The sequence below is a fragment of the Oncorhynchus mykiss genome, chromosome 19, assembly GCF_013265735.2.
Source record: "Oncorhynchus mykiss isolate Arlee chromosome 19, USDA_OmykA_1.1, whole genome shotgun sequence".
NCBI classification, from domain to species: Eukaryota; Metazoa; Chordata; class Actinopteri; order Salmoniformes; family Salmonidae; genus Oncorhynchus; species Oncorhynchus mykiss.
In genome coordinates this window covers 27,593,323-27,610,096 of record NC_048583.1, presented here as the reverse complement: position 1 = coordinate 27,610,096, position 16,774 = coordinate 27,593,323, and the positions used below count along the sequence as shown (strand labels likewise).

Here is a 16,774-nt window from a genome sequence, read left to right as displayed (position 1 = left end):
ACTATATATGTTTAATCAATCCACTAAACAGGTAATTTAGGTCAAATCACTCTGGACAAAATGAAGACGGTCATTTTTTGTTATTGGGTTTTATTTATTGGGATATTGGTCTTGAGTATTTGGCACAGATTTTGAAACATTGTAAGCATATATTTTATAAAGATATTAATTAGCCCAATGGCAGTAGAGCAGCAGCCGTTACCCCACTACCTTTAGGACCTGGTGGAGACACGATCAGTCGGTTGGCCCCTGCAGTGTGATCGGAGCATCTGGCGGAGTGCTGGCCGGCTGGGGAGGTGGAGGACGGGGAGAGAAGAAGAAGGAGTATCCGGGAGCAAGAGAAAACAAAAAGGGTCAGGCCTGGGACTTGGCAAAACGGGTAATGAACACCGTGACATAGCCCGTTATCACCAAACCCTCTGTACGGGTAGCCTAACCTTTATCGGAACAGACACAGTCATGAGAGCCCTGAGAACGGAAGGCAAATTGGCTGCACTCGATTGTGCTGAAGGGAAACAGATAGCCGTTTTGTGCTTTTGCAGATGTGGAGACTGACGATTAGACATTGTGATATGCACTTGAACTTGATGACGGCGTATTTGTAGACACAGAACGGCGATTGTTGCTACAGAATACCGGCACGTCTGAACATAACGGTGTTTTATCCTTCAAATGGTTGTGGCCTATAAATGGGATAGGCTACAGTCCACGGGTTTACAGATGATGATTTCCCCTGCAAATACGTGTAAAACTTGGTAATTTAGCCTTGACGAGTGACAAATGCAGGTGACCGCCAACCATGTGTGCACTTATAAAGTATTTAATTCAATCATAATTGTTAGAATGTATCAGATTAGTGTTTTGTGCTGACAATGGAACAGTAGGCCGTAACACTGAATCCACACTCATTTTGTATATTTAAAAAAAGTAACACGTTTTGTGGACGCAATGTCATTATCCGCAAAATGTGTGTGTTCACGAAAAAAATCGAACCGTGCATTTACACGTTAACAACACTGATACATTTACCAATATGTTAAAATGCCTATTGACTATCGCTCCAGTCTGTTCTAAATGTTGCATTCATGCTACATTTGTACCAATGTGTCAGAAAGTCTGCCTGTGTGTGTGCGTGGGTGAAAGTGTATCTTGAGCACTTTAAACACCGGCGGTTATCGGTGGTGTAGGACTAGCTAGTTAAAATGGGGGCAATGACCAAAACACCAAGGACGTTTAGCCTATAACAAGACTAGGCCTATATCACAAGCCTTCTGGAGAAATTACTGAAAAGTGTTACTTTTACAATCAACATTAGTACTGTAAATATAGGCTCTAAAGTGCACATTTTAGGCTTTTGATCTCAATTAGGTAAAGAGGTTGTAGGCTATAGTGGGCTAGTCTAGGCCTTGCCTGCAGTCTGTGCAAAGCACTAAGTCTAGTTTGAAAAGACGGGCCATAATGAAAATCTAATATGCATATAGACTGTAATATGCATATTGCATATACTGCATATCACTTGTTTCCGATAAGACCATAGGCCCTACACACGTGTTATATTGTGTGTGTAAGAGAAACTAGAGCGAACGGACACTTCTCAGCATCCTAGACTAAATGTAAAGACATGGATCATTTGTCCCTAATAGGCCCTACTGTTGCCTAATCAGATCACTGCAGCTAGTAGGGAGACTGTTATTGATTGAATCCATTGCGTAGGCTAGAATAATGTTCAACTTAATACAAAAACTAAAGAAGAATAATAAAGTTACAATATTATAATAATAAATTCCTTATGTTTTTGTCCTTATTTTATGTATTGCCAGTTTTTCAGCATGAATGATTCAATTTGTTGTTCTTCATATTGCAGGGGAGGATCATCGATCACTATTTTTTTTTTTTGTTCCATTTATTTTATTCATCCAATTTTGAAGCTTCTTCTGATTTCTGTTAAGAATATCATCCACACGATTTGCACTCTTAGCGATGCCGTCCAACACTGTCGCCACCGCCAACACCGCTGCGTTCAAAAACTCTGACTACACCTGTGATGCACCTGGGAACAGAATGGTAAGGAACAAACAGCCGTGTGATGCAAATCCGACTGTCGTTAAAGCACTATACGTTATAACAGTGTGTAATTACAAATGTATTATAACATGTCATCAGAGATCAGATGTCTTATCATGGATTTTTTTTTGTTGCATCATTAACCTGAACCACTGTGTAATTGATTTTATTCATTTATTGGGGGAAATAAATGGAATTACAACCCAGAGGATTACACATTAAAGCAATTCTCTTGCTTCCAACATGGTCCCAGATGGAATACACGTAATTTCCATATTATTTCCACTTCATTTCCATATCGAGAATAGACCTACCACAAAATACACCCAGCAGATTTTGCCATTGTAGGTAAGGCTTCATATAGTTCAATGAATCGATACGCTGTACAGTTGTACTATACACATCATAAAATGTCACGCTGGATCGCTGTGAGTCAGCCACCCATGATCTCCCGTCAACAGAATACGTAACATAAGTGGAATCTGACCAAATTACTCAAGATTTTAGTTCTGGGTTAACCATGATTAACCACCCATTACCCACATTAACAACAGTGACAACTGAGGATGTGAAGGGGCTTTATAAATACATTTGATCGATTGCCCCCCCCCGACCCCCCCCCCCCCCCCCCCATTTTTGTGGTTTATATAACTGGACTCAATCCCATCAGTGTAGGTCATGCTTTATTGATAAATATTCCCGTAATATCACCAATCACCACTTTAGCTCAGACCAAACCCATAGATATTGGTGACCAGTGTCTATCGGTCATCTGTCTAATGTATGTTGCTATGTCCTCTACCTACAGTTAACCAGCTTCTAGGGAAATCAATGAAGAGACACTCCTAAATGCTGGACGCTTATTAGTCAATATAACCAATTAGCAATATCACCAATATCAGTTGGAGCGCAGAGAATTGAGCCGTAGATAATAGCCTATTAGTTTCCAGTCACCACTGTCTATATGTCATCTATTATATGTGGTTAACCAAGTTCTATAAAATCAATAAGGAGACACTATAGGACCCCTAGTGATGAAAATATGAAACGTCTGTAACATGATCGCATAGGCCTACTGTACACAGTAGTTAAAGCATCCTTAACCACCCCCCATGGTAGCTTTCTGTATTATGTGCTGATTGTGCCTGTTAGAAAGATGCCACTGGTTTGCTAGTGTGACGTGGGGCGTTGGCTGTTGTATGATGAGCCTGCCAGCCAACTGCTGTGTTATACTGGGGCATTTCCTCTCTTCCTCTCTCCTCTACGACACTCTCCTCCCATCACACTGCCTGCCCAATGTATTCTTGTTGCTAAGCAACAGCCATTGCCTTAAATAAACTGACTTCCGACTGAAAATAGTGCCAGAGATATCGAATAGTGCCAGAGTATGTTATAGGGTTCAAAACAAGGCAATAACAAATAGTCATTGTATTTTATGCTCTGTAGTGCTTTTTGAATTGCCATTTGTACATATTTTAGTCATGTGTTGTAATGGTGTGTTGTGTTTCATTGAACATTTTCAGGATTTTGTCAGCACAACACGAGACTACATGCCCATGGAATCAGACAGCGAGGCATCATTTAGGGCTGCATACAGACATTCCCTATTCTAGAATTACGCCCTTGCGATTACCTTCTTTCCACGCTTGGTGATTTTTGCCATTTTGTGACAAGGGGGTTGGTGACAGCTAATCCCTTATAGAATGGCAGTAGGAGTGCATGCAGTGCCAATACTCCTTTGGTGGAGGCAGGCTTAACCAGGCACTAGGGCTGTGTCCCAAATGGCACCCCTATTCCCTCTATAGTGTACTACTTTTGACCAGGGTCCATAAGGGAACTGTGTAGGGAATAAGATGCATTTGGGACGCAGGCCAAGATAGGAGGAGGAGGGGAATCACTGCTGGAGAAATAAACAACAATGAAAATGCAAAATCACAATTTTATGAATCTAATGTCAAATTAGAGGATTATGTGAATGATTTGAAATATTGCATATGAATCCAGGTCTCGCCCAAGTCATATTAAACAAAACAAGGTTTTCAGGTCAGTCGATTTCCATGTACTAGATACTGGATTTACTACAAATAATGTGACTAGATAATGTGGCTGCCTTTTTGTTGTTGACTGTGGTCCATCCCCTTTAAAAAGCCACGGCTGTTTTTCATCACCTGCTCCCAGTAGCTCCCACCTCGTGATGCCGATAGCTGGTTGCTAAGCAGGATTTGGTCTACTTCAATGAATTGTTCAAGCTTGTCTCCCTTCTTTCCCCAAACAACACACCCACTAAGACACTCAGTGAGTTAATATGGAGGCCCTGGGTCTGCATTTACAAAAAGAGTCTCAGTCAGAGTAGGAGTGCTGATCTAGGATCAGGTCCCGCGGTCCATATCAACTGATCAGCACTCTGAGATGCTTTATACAAGCCCAGAGCAACCCCAGGGGTGCTGGGTCAGGGTGGATATAGGGCCTTTTCTTAGGGGGAAGACACAGTTTTATTCATCAAAGGAAATGTGCAGGAGGGGGTCCACACCAGGGCTGTGACGGTCATAAAATTTAGTCAGACGGTGATTGTCAAGAAAATAACTGTTGGTCTCACGGTAATTGACCGTTAATTAACGCAAACACATTTAGCATCTCCTGGCTTCCACACATAGAATACAAGCCATTTAAAAAGGTCTTAATAAATCCATGTAATATAACCTACACCTTCACAATAAATCCATTCTTTATTTTAGACAGGTCTAAAGAAACATGATATGAAGAAAATGTAGTCTATTTCAGAAGAAAATAATAGCATATTCTGATACTCTGAGTTGTCCTTATGTTAGGGTCCTGATGTGGCTATGTCAAATGGCGGTGGGCTACACTAGTTCATTTAGCAGATAATATTTGCTCATAATTCTGTGGCATTATTTTACATTATTTTATAGTATGAAGAATACAACTGAACAAAGCTGAATAAAATAGAAATATTTTCTCCCAACGATTTGAGGGAGTGCCCACATGCGGCTATTCTGTGTTGAGCGGTTAACAAAGAAATAGGTATTCCTATATGCTTAATTTATAGTTACTAATGTAACTTTAATTGTTCTACAAAGCTTGGGCTATATGTTTTGATTTTTAATACTTTGTAAGGCTGCATGATGAGAGACTAATGATGATTTGAAAAAAGTTGCTTGAAAGGCATGAGCTCTGCTTTGTTATTTTTGCGCAGGCTGTACACACTACATCAGTCACTCATTCACAATTTGACAAACACTTGATAATGCCTTGAATTCCACGGCCGCATCCCCTTTGTGGCCGTAAAGAAACCCTAAATAAATCCATGCCTTTAGGGCCTGGAGTGCTGCGTAGTGCTCTTCTCCCTGAGTGTGCTGCGCAATCCAAACCGTCTCTCACTCACACGGCTCTCCGTCACGTGATCAGGTCTTTCTCACAGGCTACAAGTGAAGACAGACACATCAGGGACGCAACTGCTTGCATCCTTATCCAATTCCGAGGTGCATATTGAAGATATTGGATGAACTGTCCACATTTACTTTTCGTCAGCCAACAAGATGAGTAGGCCTAGCGAACAGCAAAAGCATGAGCCTATATCTACTATCCCCGTAGTAGAAAAGTCTAACCTCTTATATTCTGTGCCAGAAATAAATATTCCACACAGTCTGGGACAGTTGTGGGATGCGATAGATCCCAAATTAATACAACCACTAGCATCAAAAAAATCATTTTTATGCAATGTGGCTAACGCAACAGATTAGAACGTTTACCTCAAAATGTTGATTAACTATTAGGCTATGTCTCCACATTATAAGCTCAGCAATGCACACGGTAGTAGGCTATAAGCACAAATGTTCCATTAGAAGTAAAACACCATTCTATAAAGTGACCACAAATGTGATTATGCATGTAATGCTTTTATTAAAAAGGTGCATTTTTATGGTGAAAATTATCTTACCCAATCTTGGAATTCACACACTACTTATAGGCTCTACACCCCCTGTGAAGCGGATTATTGTGCTTAATTTTAGGCTATTATTAGGCTAATATTGTAACCCATCAGACTATTCTTGATTGAATATTATCTTTACATATACTAACCAATATACAGTCCAATATATAACCAATATAAAGTCTTGTCGGTTAGGACATCTACTTTGTGCATGACACAAGTAATTTTTCCAACAATTGTTTACAGACATATTATTTCACTTATAACTCACTTTATCACAATTCCAGTGGGTCAGAAGTTTACATATTCTAAATTGACTGTGCCTTTAAACAGCTTGGAAAATTCCAGAAAATGATGTCATGGCTTTAGAAGCTTCTGATAGTGCTAATTGACATAATTTGAGTCAATTGGAGGTGTACCTGTGGATGTATTTCAAGGCCTACCTTCAAACTCAGTGCCTCTTTGCTTGACATCATGGGAAAATCAAAAGAAGTCAGCCAAGACCTCAGAAAAGCAATTGTAGACCTCTACAAGTCTGGTTCATCCTTGGGAGCAATTTCCAAACACCTGAAGGTACCACGTTCATCTGTACATACAATAGTACGCAAGTATAAACACCATGGGACCACGTAGCCATCATACCGCTCAGGAAGGAGACGCGTTCTGATGAACATACTTTGATGCGAAAAGTGCAAATCAATCCCAGAACAACAGCAAAGGACCTTGTGAAGATGCTGGAGGAAACAGCTACAAAGTATCTATATTCACAGTAAAAACAAGTCCTATATCGACATAACCTGAAAGGCTGCTCAGCAAGGAAGAAGCCACTGGCCATCACAAAGCCCTGACCTTAATCCTATAGAAAATATGTGGGCAGAACTGAAAAAAGGAGGCCTACAAACCTGACTCAGTTACAAGAGCTCTGTCCGGAGGAATGGGCCAAAATTCACCCAACTTATTGTGGGAAGCTTGTGGAAGGCTATCCAAAATGTTTGACCCAAGTTAAACAATTAAAAGGCACTGCTACCAAATACTAATTGAGTGTATGTAAACTTCTGACGCACTGGGAATGTGATGAAAGAAATTCAAGCTGAAATAAATAATTCTCTCTACTATTATTCTGACATTTTATGTTCTTAAAATAAAGTGGTGATCCATACTGAACTAAGACAGGGATTTTTTACTAGGATTAAATGTCAGGAAATGTGAAAAACTGAGTTTAAATGTATTTGGCTAAGGAGTATGTAAACTTCCGACTTCAACTGTATGTGTGACATTTATTTTGATTTAGAATGTACCATTATCATGCACCTGTCTCGAAACAGGGACAGTGGGAAAAAATACACATCATCTATCCACTTGAATTGTGAATGGAGGACAGTTTTCCCGTGGTTAATTTTCATGCCAGCCATGTAGGCTATACTCCTGTTGTAAATATAAGCAATGTGCTTAATATTAGGAAAATTGAGAAATAACTATAGTAGGCCTAGTCTATAGAAAGCTGATGGGATCCTCCTCTTTCTATTAGCGGCCATCACTCTGTTTTCTCCCAAATAAGCCTATAAAAATGTTGAGCAACGTGAGATCATTGATTCGATTTTCGAATATATTTGCATTGATGTCAGAGTGATTAGAGGGACAATATAGTGCTGAGTACCAGACATTTACCACATTTGGTAGGCTACTAACAACCATCAGCAGCATCAGAGCGTGGAATTTGACTGCCTTCATTACTCGTGACCACCAGTGTGGCGGTAATACGGTCACTGCAACAGCCCTAGTCCAAACACACACACACACACACACACACACACACACACACACACACACACTCCCACTCCCACAGTGTCTTTGTAACAGTGTCATCAGGGAATGTATCTCAGTGAGGTCAGGCTCTGTGGTAGTAGCTAAAGCTATAGCTCTCACTTCACCCAGACTCAAAGGGACATGTCATTCAAATCCCATCTGTCCCATTGTCTCTCGTCATCCTAAAGAAGCACAGGATAGAGACCTATTGAGAGAGAGAGTCCCTAAACTGTTCAAGAGTTGTAATGTATACTGCATACTGGACAGGGTTGAGGTCAATTCCATTTAAATTCCAGTCAATTCAGACAGTAAACTACATTCCAATTCCACATTTTTGTCACAATTAAGTGAATTGGAATTGGAATGAGAACTTCAGTGTACTTCCTGAATTGAAATGGAATTGACCCCAACCCTGTACAGTATACAGTTGCACTATAATTAGAATCATATTACACATTGCCTCTCAATCCTATGGGTGATGTTTACTATGCATTTCGTTTTAACTGGGTACTTGTGATTCTAATCTGTTAATGTGCATTTGTTAAGAGTTGGAATATATACTGTTTACATAAGAGCTAATCAGTCAATTCAGGGTACATTTTTAGGGTCAAAGTAGACACATTCAATAACCTAGTTGATAGTAGTTATATAGCTAGTTGAATGATGTCACATGTATGTGATTCTACTGTAATTGTGTCTGATTATACCTGACTCTTCTGTGATTCTATCTGATTCTACTGTGATTCTATTGTGATTCTAACTGATTCTACTGTGATTCTATTGTGATTCTTCCTAATTCTACTGTATTTCTATTGTGATTCTACCTGATTCTACTGTGATTCTATTGTGATTCTACCTGATTCTACTGTGATTCTATTGTGATTCTACCTGATATTACTGGGATTCTATGTGATTCTACTGTAATTGTATCTGATTATACCTGACTCTTCTGTGATTCTATCTGATTCTACTGTAATTCCATTTGATTCTGTAATTCTTCCTGACTCTACTGTCCTTTTATTTGACCCTACTTTGATTCTACCTGATTTTGCTTAGATTTCCTCTGATTCTACTGTGAGACTCCCTGATTCTACTGTGATTCAACCTGATTCTTCATACGAGGATGAAAACGTTGTGTTGCGTGTTTCCTTTTGACAGAGCGAGATTGATAATATTGTGTTGTGTGTTGTCGTTTGACAGAGCGAGAGCACGATACTGGACAAGGAGCCGGCACCAGAGGAGAAGCCAGCTAAAAGCAACACCAGCTGTAAAGTGGTCAGGCCTGCTGGGAGGAAACGCAAGCCGATACCTGTGAGTAGATCATCTGTAATAATATCTTTATTGGGCTTTTCCATTTCTTTCATAACCATCAATGGAGAAACATCGTGCGGACCTGAAGACTACACATGTCGTAGGTTTATTGTAAAACGAGCTAAATTTACAATTTGGTTATTTAAAATGATCCCAGAAATGTTTGTAAACAACAGTTCAAGTTTCAAGTTCATTTGCCATATGCCATCGGTCCTATAGCATACACTATGTGTTTACAGTCATTGCAAAGGGATCTCTTACGAAACTCCGTCACGCAAAGTGACATTGTGCCTCAAGTGTTTTCACAGCTGTGAGATGCTTGGATAGCAGTCATAGGGGAAATCACTGTGCCAGAGAATAGGCATTTGAAATGATTTCACAATTCGAATAATATCATTACGTTATTTCAGATATCTGGATAGTCGAAAAACATGTTTTTCTGTAACTTTGTTTAGAGTTGGACACTTGTTCGCTGCGCACCCTGTGCAGCTCGGCGGCAGGGTGGGGGGTGGGCAGGGGTCGGTGTGGCGGACTAAACTCCACTCCATGGTGAAGGAAGTTTCTGATGAGACCAGGCTTTGTGGAATCTAGCTTTGACTACATCGATTTGTCCAAGGTCAATACTTAAAAAATAAAAAATAAATATATATATATATATATATATATATATATATATATATATATGAAACGCCCACCTAGTACCTATGTTCGTCCTCTGTCGTTGCGTGCCTATCTTTGTTTGCTGAAATCCATACTTTTTTCTATAAACATATATCAAACACAATCACCGACTGTTTCCTTATTGAGATTCAATGGGCACACGCGCATTTGCGCTGAGTTGCCATCTCAGAGCAACAGCAATGAGCAAACATTGTCGGAGATAGATTCTACAAAGCCTGGTCTCAGCTCCACGGCGCTGGTGAAGTTCATCATAAATGGACCCTGGTTCGATCACAACCGGCCGTGATTGGGAGTCCCATGGGGCGGCGCACAATTGGCCCAGCGTCGTCTGGGTTAGGGTTTGGCCCGGGGAAGGCCGCCATTGTAAATAAGTTAAATAAAGGTTAAAAATAAAATAAAAAATTAAGTATATGTGGCCAAGATTGATTTCAGCATAATTTTGTTGTTCTTGGTGTTATGATAGTTAACACCATGATTGGGCTGAGTTTCCTGATATTCCATGTCTGTCTTGTCTATGACCTCTGTGACCTTTGGCAGGGGGGCCAGTTGTAGATCACTGGGTTGTGTTTCGTAACACCCCTGTGCTGACAGAAAGTGTAATGTTACATTTCTCACACACACTGTCTCTCACTCTCTCTCTCACTCGCTCTCTCTTCCTTGTTGTTGTTAAATGCTATCTCTTTTTCAAATGTCAGTGAGAAATCAGTGGGATTTGATTTCAGAACACCTTTCGGAAAATAGCTTGACAAATAGCAGCGGACATGTTTTTTTGTTCTACTCTGCATCACAGTATAATTAAGATTGGTTGCTCGGAGGAGACTAAGGAAGCAGTCATTAGTCATTAATAAGCAGTCATTAGTCTGATATAATAAAAACATTTTTCACAACATCTTCCATTTGAATGTTTTACAATCTAAAGTCTCAGATCTCATGTGTCATTGTATTCTTTAATGGTTTATTCAGATCCCCGTGAGCTTTTTCCGAAGCAGCAGCTATTCTTACTGGGGTTCACACAAAAACATAAAACATGACAAGTAACAAAACACTAATGGACAAGAACAGTCACACAAATGTAAAATACAACGACATACAAATATAACTATAAAGTAATGTGTGTGTAGCTTGTGGGGCCAGTCACTTCGCGGCTTAGCCGTTGTTGCTCCTAGATGTTTCCACTTAGCTCTAGCAAGGCAGAAATTAGACGAACTGACTTGCTGGAAAGGTGGCATCCTATGACGGTGCCACGTTGAAAGTTACTGAGCTCTTCAGTAAGGCAATTCTACTGCCAATGTTTGTCTATGGGGATTGCCTGGCTGTGTTCTCAATTTTATACACCTGTCAGCAATGGGTGTGGCTGAAATAGCCGAATCCACTAATTTGAAGGGGTGTCCACATACTTTTGTATATACACTACCGTTCAAAACTTTGGGGTCACATAGAAATGTCCTTGTTTTTGAAAGAAAATAACATCAAATTGATCAGAAATACAGTGTAGACCTTGTTAATGTTGTAAATGACTTTTGTTGCTGGAATCGGCTGATTTTTAATGGCATATCTACATAGACGTACAGAGGCCCATTATCAGCAACCATCACTCCTGTGTTCCAATGGCACGTTGTGTTAGCTAATCTAAGTTTATCATTTTAAAAGGGTAATTGATCATTAGAAAACCCTTTTGCAATTATGTTAGCACAGCTGAAAACAGTTGTACTGATTAAAGAAGCAATACAACTGGCCTTCTTTAGACTAGTTGAATATCTGGAGCATCAGCATTTGTGGGTTCTATTATAGGATCAAAATGGCCAGAAACAAAGAACGTTCTTCAGAAACTCGTCATTCTATTCCTGTTCTGAGAAATGAAGGCTATTCCATGCGAGAAATTGCCAAGAAACTGAAGATCTCGTACAACGCTGTGTAATACACCCTTCACAGAACAGCACAAACTGGCACTAACCAGAATAGAAAGAGGAGTGGGAGGCCCCGGTGCACAACTGGCCTTATTGCTATTAGCCCATAGAAAAGCATTGAATAACAGATTCATACTTGGAAAAACAGATCAGGAAACTATAGAACCATTTTTTTGGACATATTTAACCTATTTTTATTAGGCACTAAATGTCTTCCATACTGTATATACAGTACTTCCATTCATTTTTAAAAATGGTACCGGGCTACGTTCAGGCGAGTCTTGTGACGCTTGTGGCCGTCCTAGAGCAAAACAACTACACATACATGTTCGTATGCTACAGACGTTATCGTGAGAAGGCCGATTTTCGGGATGTCTCATGGTCTGACAAACACTGCTGTGGCTCTGCCAACTTTCAACGCAGATGCGGAAGGTCGATATTGGCGGATGCGGTGTATTGAGAGGCAGCCTATGCAAAAAGCCATGGCCTGTTCACCCCTCATCCAGAAGGCGGGGTCAGTACAGGTGCATCAAAGCTGGGACTGAGAGACTGAAAAAGAGCTTCTTTCTCAAGGAACAAACTGTTCAATAGCCATCACCAGCCGGCTACCACCCGGTTACTCAACCCTACACTTTAGAGGCTGCTGCCCTATACACATATACATATAATTACTGGCCACTGTAATAATGTTTACATACTGCTTTACTCATTTCATATGAAAAATACTATATTCTATTCTACTGTATTTTAGTCAATGCCACTTCGACATTGCTCGTCCTAAAATTTATATATTTCTCAATTCCATTCTTTTATTGTGTATTGTTGCTAGATACTACTTCACTGTTGGAGCTAGGAACACAAGTATTTCGCTACACCCGCAATAACATCTGCTAAATATGCGTATGTGTATATGTGACCAATAATATTGGATATGATTTGAGGGGACTAAAAAGATTTGGCATGGGCCCTCAGATCCTCAAAAAGTTATACAGCTGCACCATTGAGAGCATTTTGACTGGCTGCATCACCGCATGGTACGGCAACTGCTTGGCATCCGATCGCAAGGCTCTTCAGAGGGTAGTGTGTATGGCCTAGTACATCACTGGAATAATGGCGCCGAAGGAGATGGCTGACGTTTTACGATTCTGTAACCAATTGTGCTATAGTGTTTTTTTTTTGCGTTATTTGTAACTGATTTTGTACATAATGTTTCTGCCATGGCTTATGACCGAAAATAGCTTCTTGATATCAGGGCAGCGATTACTCACCCCGTACTGGAGGAATTCTTCATCTTCAACGAGTCGGAGGGGAAGGATTTACTTCTGACACACGACAAGGCCCTCATCCCCGTCATTCGCTGGAGGAAAAGACCGAGATATCCTGGACGATGGTCTGGGCGCTTGTCAGGATCCGTCGCCGAGAGGGTAATCTACCTTTACCATCGGGCATATTAGCCAATCAATCGATATCCACAGTAAGTTCTATATCGACATAACCTGAAAGGCCGCTCAGCAAGAAAGAAGCACCTGCTCCAAAACCACCATAAAAAAAGCCAGACTTCAGTTTGCAACTGCACATGGGGACAAAGATCGTATTTTTTGGAGAAATGTCCTCTGGTCTGATGAAACAAAATAGAACTGTTTGGCCATAATGACCATCGTTATGTTTGGAGGATAAAGGGGGAGGCTTGCAAGCTGAAGAACACCATCCCAACCGTGAAGCACGGGGGTGGCAGCATCATGTTGTGGGGGTGCTTTGCTGCAGGAGGGACTGGTGCACTTCACAAAACAGATGGCATCATGAGGCAAGAAAATGATGTGGATATATGGAAGCAACATCTGAAGACATCAGTCAGGAAGTTAAAGCTTGGTCGCAAATGGGTCTTCCAAATGAACAATGACCCCAAGCATACTTCCAAAGTTGTGGCAAAATGGCTTAAGGAGAACAAAGTCATGGTATTGGAGTGGCCATCACAAAGCCCTGACCTCAATCCTATAGAAAATTTGTGGGCATAACTGAAAAAGCGTGTGCGAGCAAGGAGGCCTACAAACCTGACTCAGTTACAAGAGCTCTGTCAGGAGGAATGGGCCAAAATTCACCCAACTTATTGTGGGAAGCTTGTGGAAGGCTACTCGAAATGTTTGACCCACGTTAAACAATTTAAAGGCAATGTTACCAAATACTAATTGAGTGTATGTAAAGTTCTGACCCACTGGGAATGTGATGAAAGAAATACAAGCTGAAATAATTAATTATTTCTACTATTATTCTGACATTTCACATTCTTAAAATAAAGTGGTGATCCTACCTGACCTAAGACAGGGAATTTTTACTCTGATTAAATGTCAGGAATTGTGAATAACTGAGTTTAAATGTATTTGGCTAAGGTGTATGTAAACATCCGACTTCATCTGTAGCTGGCGAATTGTAAGATTTTTCGGCAGGGTAGAACAGCAGCCACTGGTAAGGCAAGGGGCGACAGCCTATATATATTTGTAAACAACAGCTGGTGCACGAAATCTAAGGAAGTCTTGAGGTTTTGCTTGCCTGAAGTAGAGTATCTCATAATCAGCAGTAGACCACACTATTTACCAAGAGAGTTTACATCTATATTTTTCATAGCTGTCTATATACCACCACAGACCGATGCTGGCACTAAGACCGCATTCAATAAGCTGTATACGGCCATAAGGAAAACGCTCCTTTAATGCATGGAAACTCAAATCCGTTTTAGCTAATCTCTACCAGCATGTTAAATGTGCCAACAGAGGGAAACAAACTCTAGTCCACCTATACTCCACACACAGAGACGCTTACAAAGCTCCGTCGCCTTCCATTTCGCAAATCTGACCATCATTTTATCCTTCTGATTCCTGCTTACAAGCAAAAACTAAAGCAGGAAGCACCAGTGACTCGGTCAATAAGAAAGTGGTCAAATGAAGCAGATGCTAAGCTACAGGACTGTTTTTCTTAGCACAGACAGTGCATTGATGACTTCGTCCCCACAGTGACTATACATACATACCCCAACCAGAAGCCAGGGATTTACAGGCAACATCCATACTGAGCTAAAGGGTAGAGCTGCCGCTTTAAAGGAGCGGGACTCTAACCCGGAAGCTTATAAGAAATGCCGCTATACCCTCCGACGAACCATCAAACAGGCAAAGCGTCGATACAGGCCTAAGATTGAATCATACTATACCGGCTCCGATGCGCTTCAGATGTGACAGGGCTTGCAAACTATTGCAGACTACAAAGGGAAGCACAGCCACGAGTTGCCCAGTGAGACGAGCCTACCAGACGAGCTAAATTACTTCAATGCTCGTTCGAGGCAAATAACACTGAAACATGCATAAGAGCACCAGCTGTTCCGGACGACTGTGTGATCACGCTCTCTGTAGCCATTGTGAGTAAGACCTTTCAACAGGTCAACATTCACAAGGCCTCAGGGCCAGACGGATTACCAGGACCTGTACTGACCAACTGGCAAGTGTCTTCACTAACATTTTCAACCAGTCCCTGACAGAGTCTGTAACACCTACATGTTTCAAACAGACCACCATAGTCACTGTGCTCAAGAACACTAAGGTAACCTGCCTAAATGACTGCCGACCTGTAGCACTCACGTCTGTAGCCATGAAGTGCTTTGAAAGGCTGGTCATGGCTCACATCAACATCATTATCCCAGAAACCCTAGACCCACTCCAATTTGCATACCGCCTCAACAGATCCACAGTTGATGCAATCTCTATTGCACTCAACACTGCCATTTCCCACCTGGACAAAAGGAACACCTATGTGAGAATGCTATTCATTGACTGCAGCTCTGCATTCAACACCATAGTGCTCTCAAAGCTCATCACTAAGCTGGGACTAAACACCTCCCTCTGCAACTGGATCCTGGACTTCCTGACGGGCTGCCCCCAGGTGGTAAGGGTAGGGAACAATGCATCCGACACGCTGATCCTCAACACGGGGGCCCCTCAGGGGTGCGTGATCAGTCCCCTCCTATACTCCCTGTTCACTCATGACTGCATGGTCAGCCACGACTCCAACACCATCATCAAGTTTGCAGATGACACAACAGTGGTAGGCATGATCACCGACAAAGATGAGACAGCCTATAGGGAGGAGGTCAGAGACCTGGCCGTGTGGTGCCAGGACAACAACCTCTCCCTCAACGTGATCAAGACAAATGAGATGATTGTGGACTATAGGAAAAGGAGGACTGAGCACGCCCCCATTCTCATTGACGGGGCTTTAGTGGAACAGGTTGAGAGCTTCAAGTTCCTTGGTGTCCACATCACTAACAAACTATCATGGTCCAAACACACTAAGACAGTCATGAAGTGGGCACGACAAAGCTTATTCCCCCTCAAGAGACTGAAAAGATTTGGCATGGGTCCTCAGATTCTCAAAAGGTTCTACAGCTGCACCATCGAGAGCATCCTGACTGGTTTCATCACTGCCTGGTATGGCAACTGCTCGGCCTCTAACCGCAAGACCCTACAGAGGGCAGTGTGTACGGCGCAGTACATCACTGGGGCCAAGCTTCCAGCCATCCATGACCTCTATACCAGGCAGTGGCAGAGGAAGGCCCTAAAAATTGTCATGGACTCCAGCCACCCAAGTCATAGACTGTTCTCTCTGCTACTGCATGGCAAGCAGGACCAGAGCGCCACATCTAGGTCCAAAAGGCTTCTTAACAGCTTCTACCTCCAAGCCACAAGACTCCTGAACATCTAATCAAAGGGCTACCCAGACCCCTCTTTCGCACTGCTGCTACTATCTGTTTATAATCTATGCATAGTCACTTTAACTCTACCTACATGTACATATTACCTAAATTACCAGGCCGTGTCAGATGAAGACAATCAAATTGTCAAAGACTCCAGCCACCCTAGTCATAGACTCTTCTATCTGCTACCGCACAGCTAGCGGTACCGATGCACCAGGTCTGGAACCAACAGGACCCCAAACCATAAAACTGATAAATAGTTAACCATATACTGTAGCTAGCCAGACTCTCTGCATTGACCTCTTTTTGCACAAC

General features: G+C 41.6%; 1 protein-coding gene across 7 annotated transcripts in view; it reads left to right on the top strand.

Annotated features, from left to right (window-relative positions):
* The first annotated feature begins 247 nt into the window (after positions 1-247).
* Positions 248-16,774, top strand: part of LOC110497603 (DNA (cytosine-5)-methyltransferase 3A) — a 68,002-nt gene continuing 51,475 nt past the window's right edge. For 6 of the 7 annotated variants that reach the window (XM_036954578.1, XM_036954577.1, XM_036954575.1 and 3 more), the window contains exons 1-3: positions 248-379; positions 1,865-2,064; positions 9,023-9,133. In XM_036954578.1, the coding sequence (XP_036810473.1) occupies positions 1,981-2,064; positions 9,023-9,133 (195 nt within the window). In that variant the 5' untranslated portion in view covers positions 248-379; positions 1,865-1,980. Of the gene's footprint in view, positions 787-1,864; positions 2,065-9,022; positions 9,134-16,774 lie in introns of all 7 variants that reach the window. The other variant, XM_036954572.1, reaches the window with a different exon arrangement.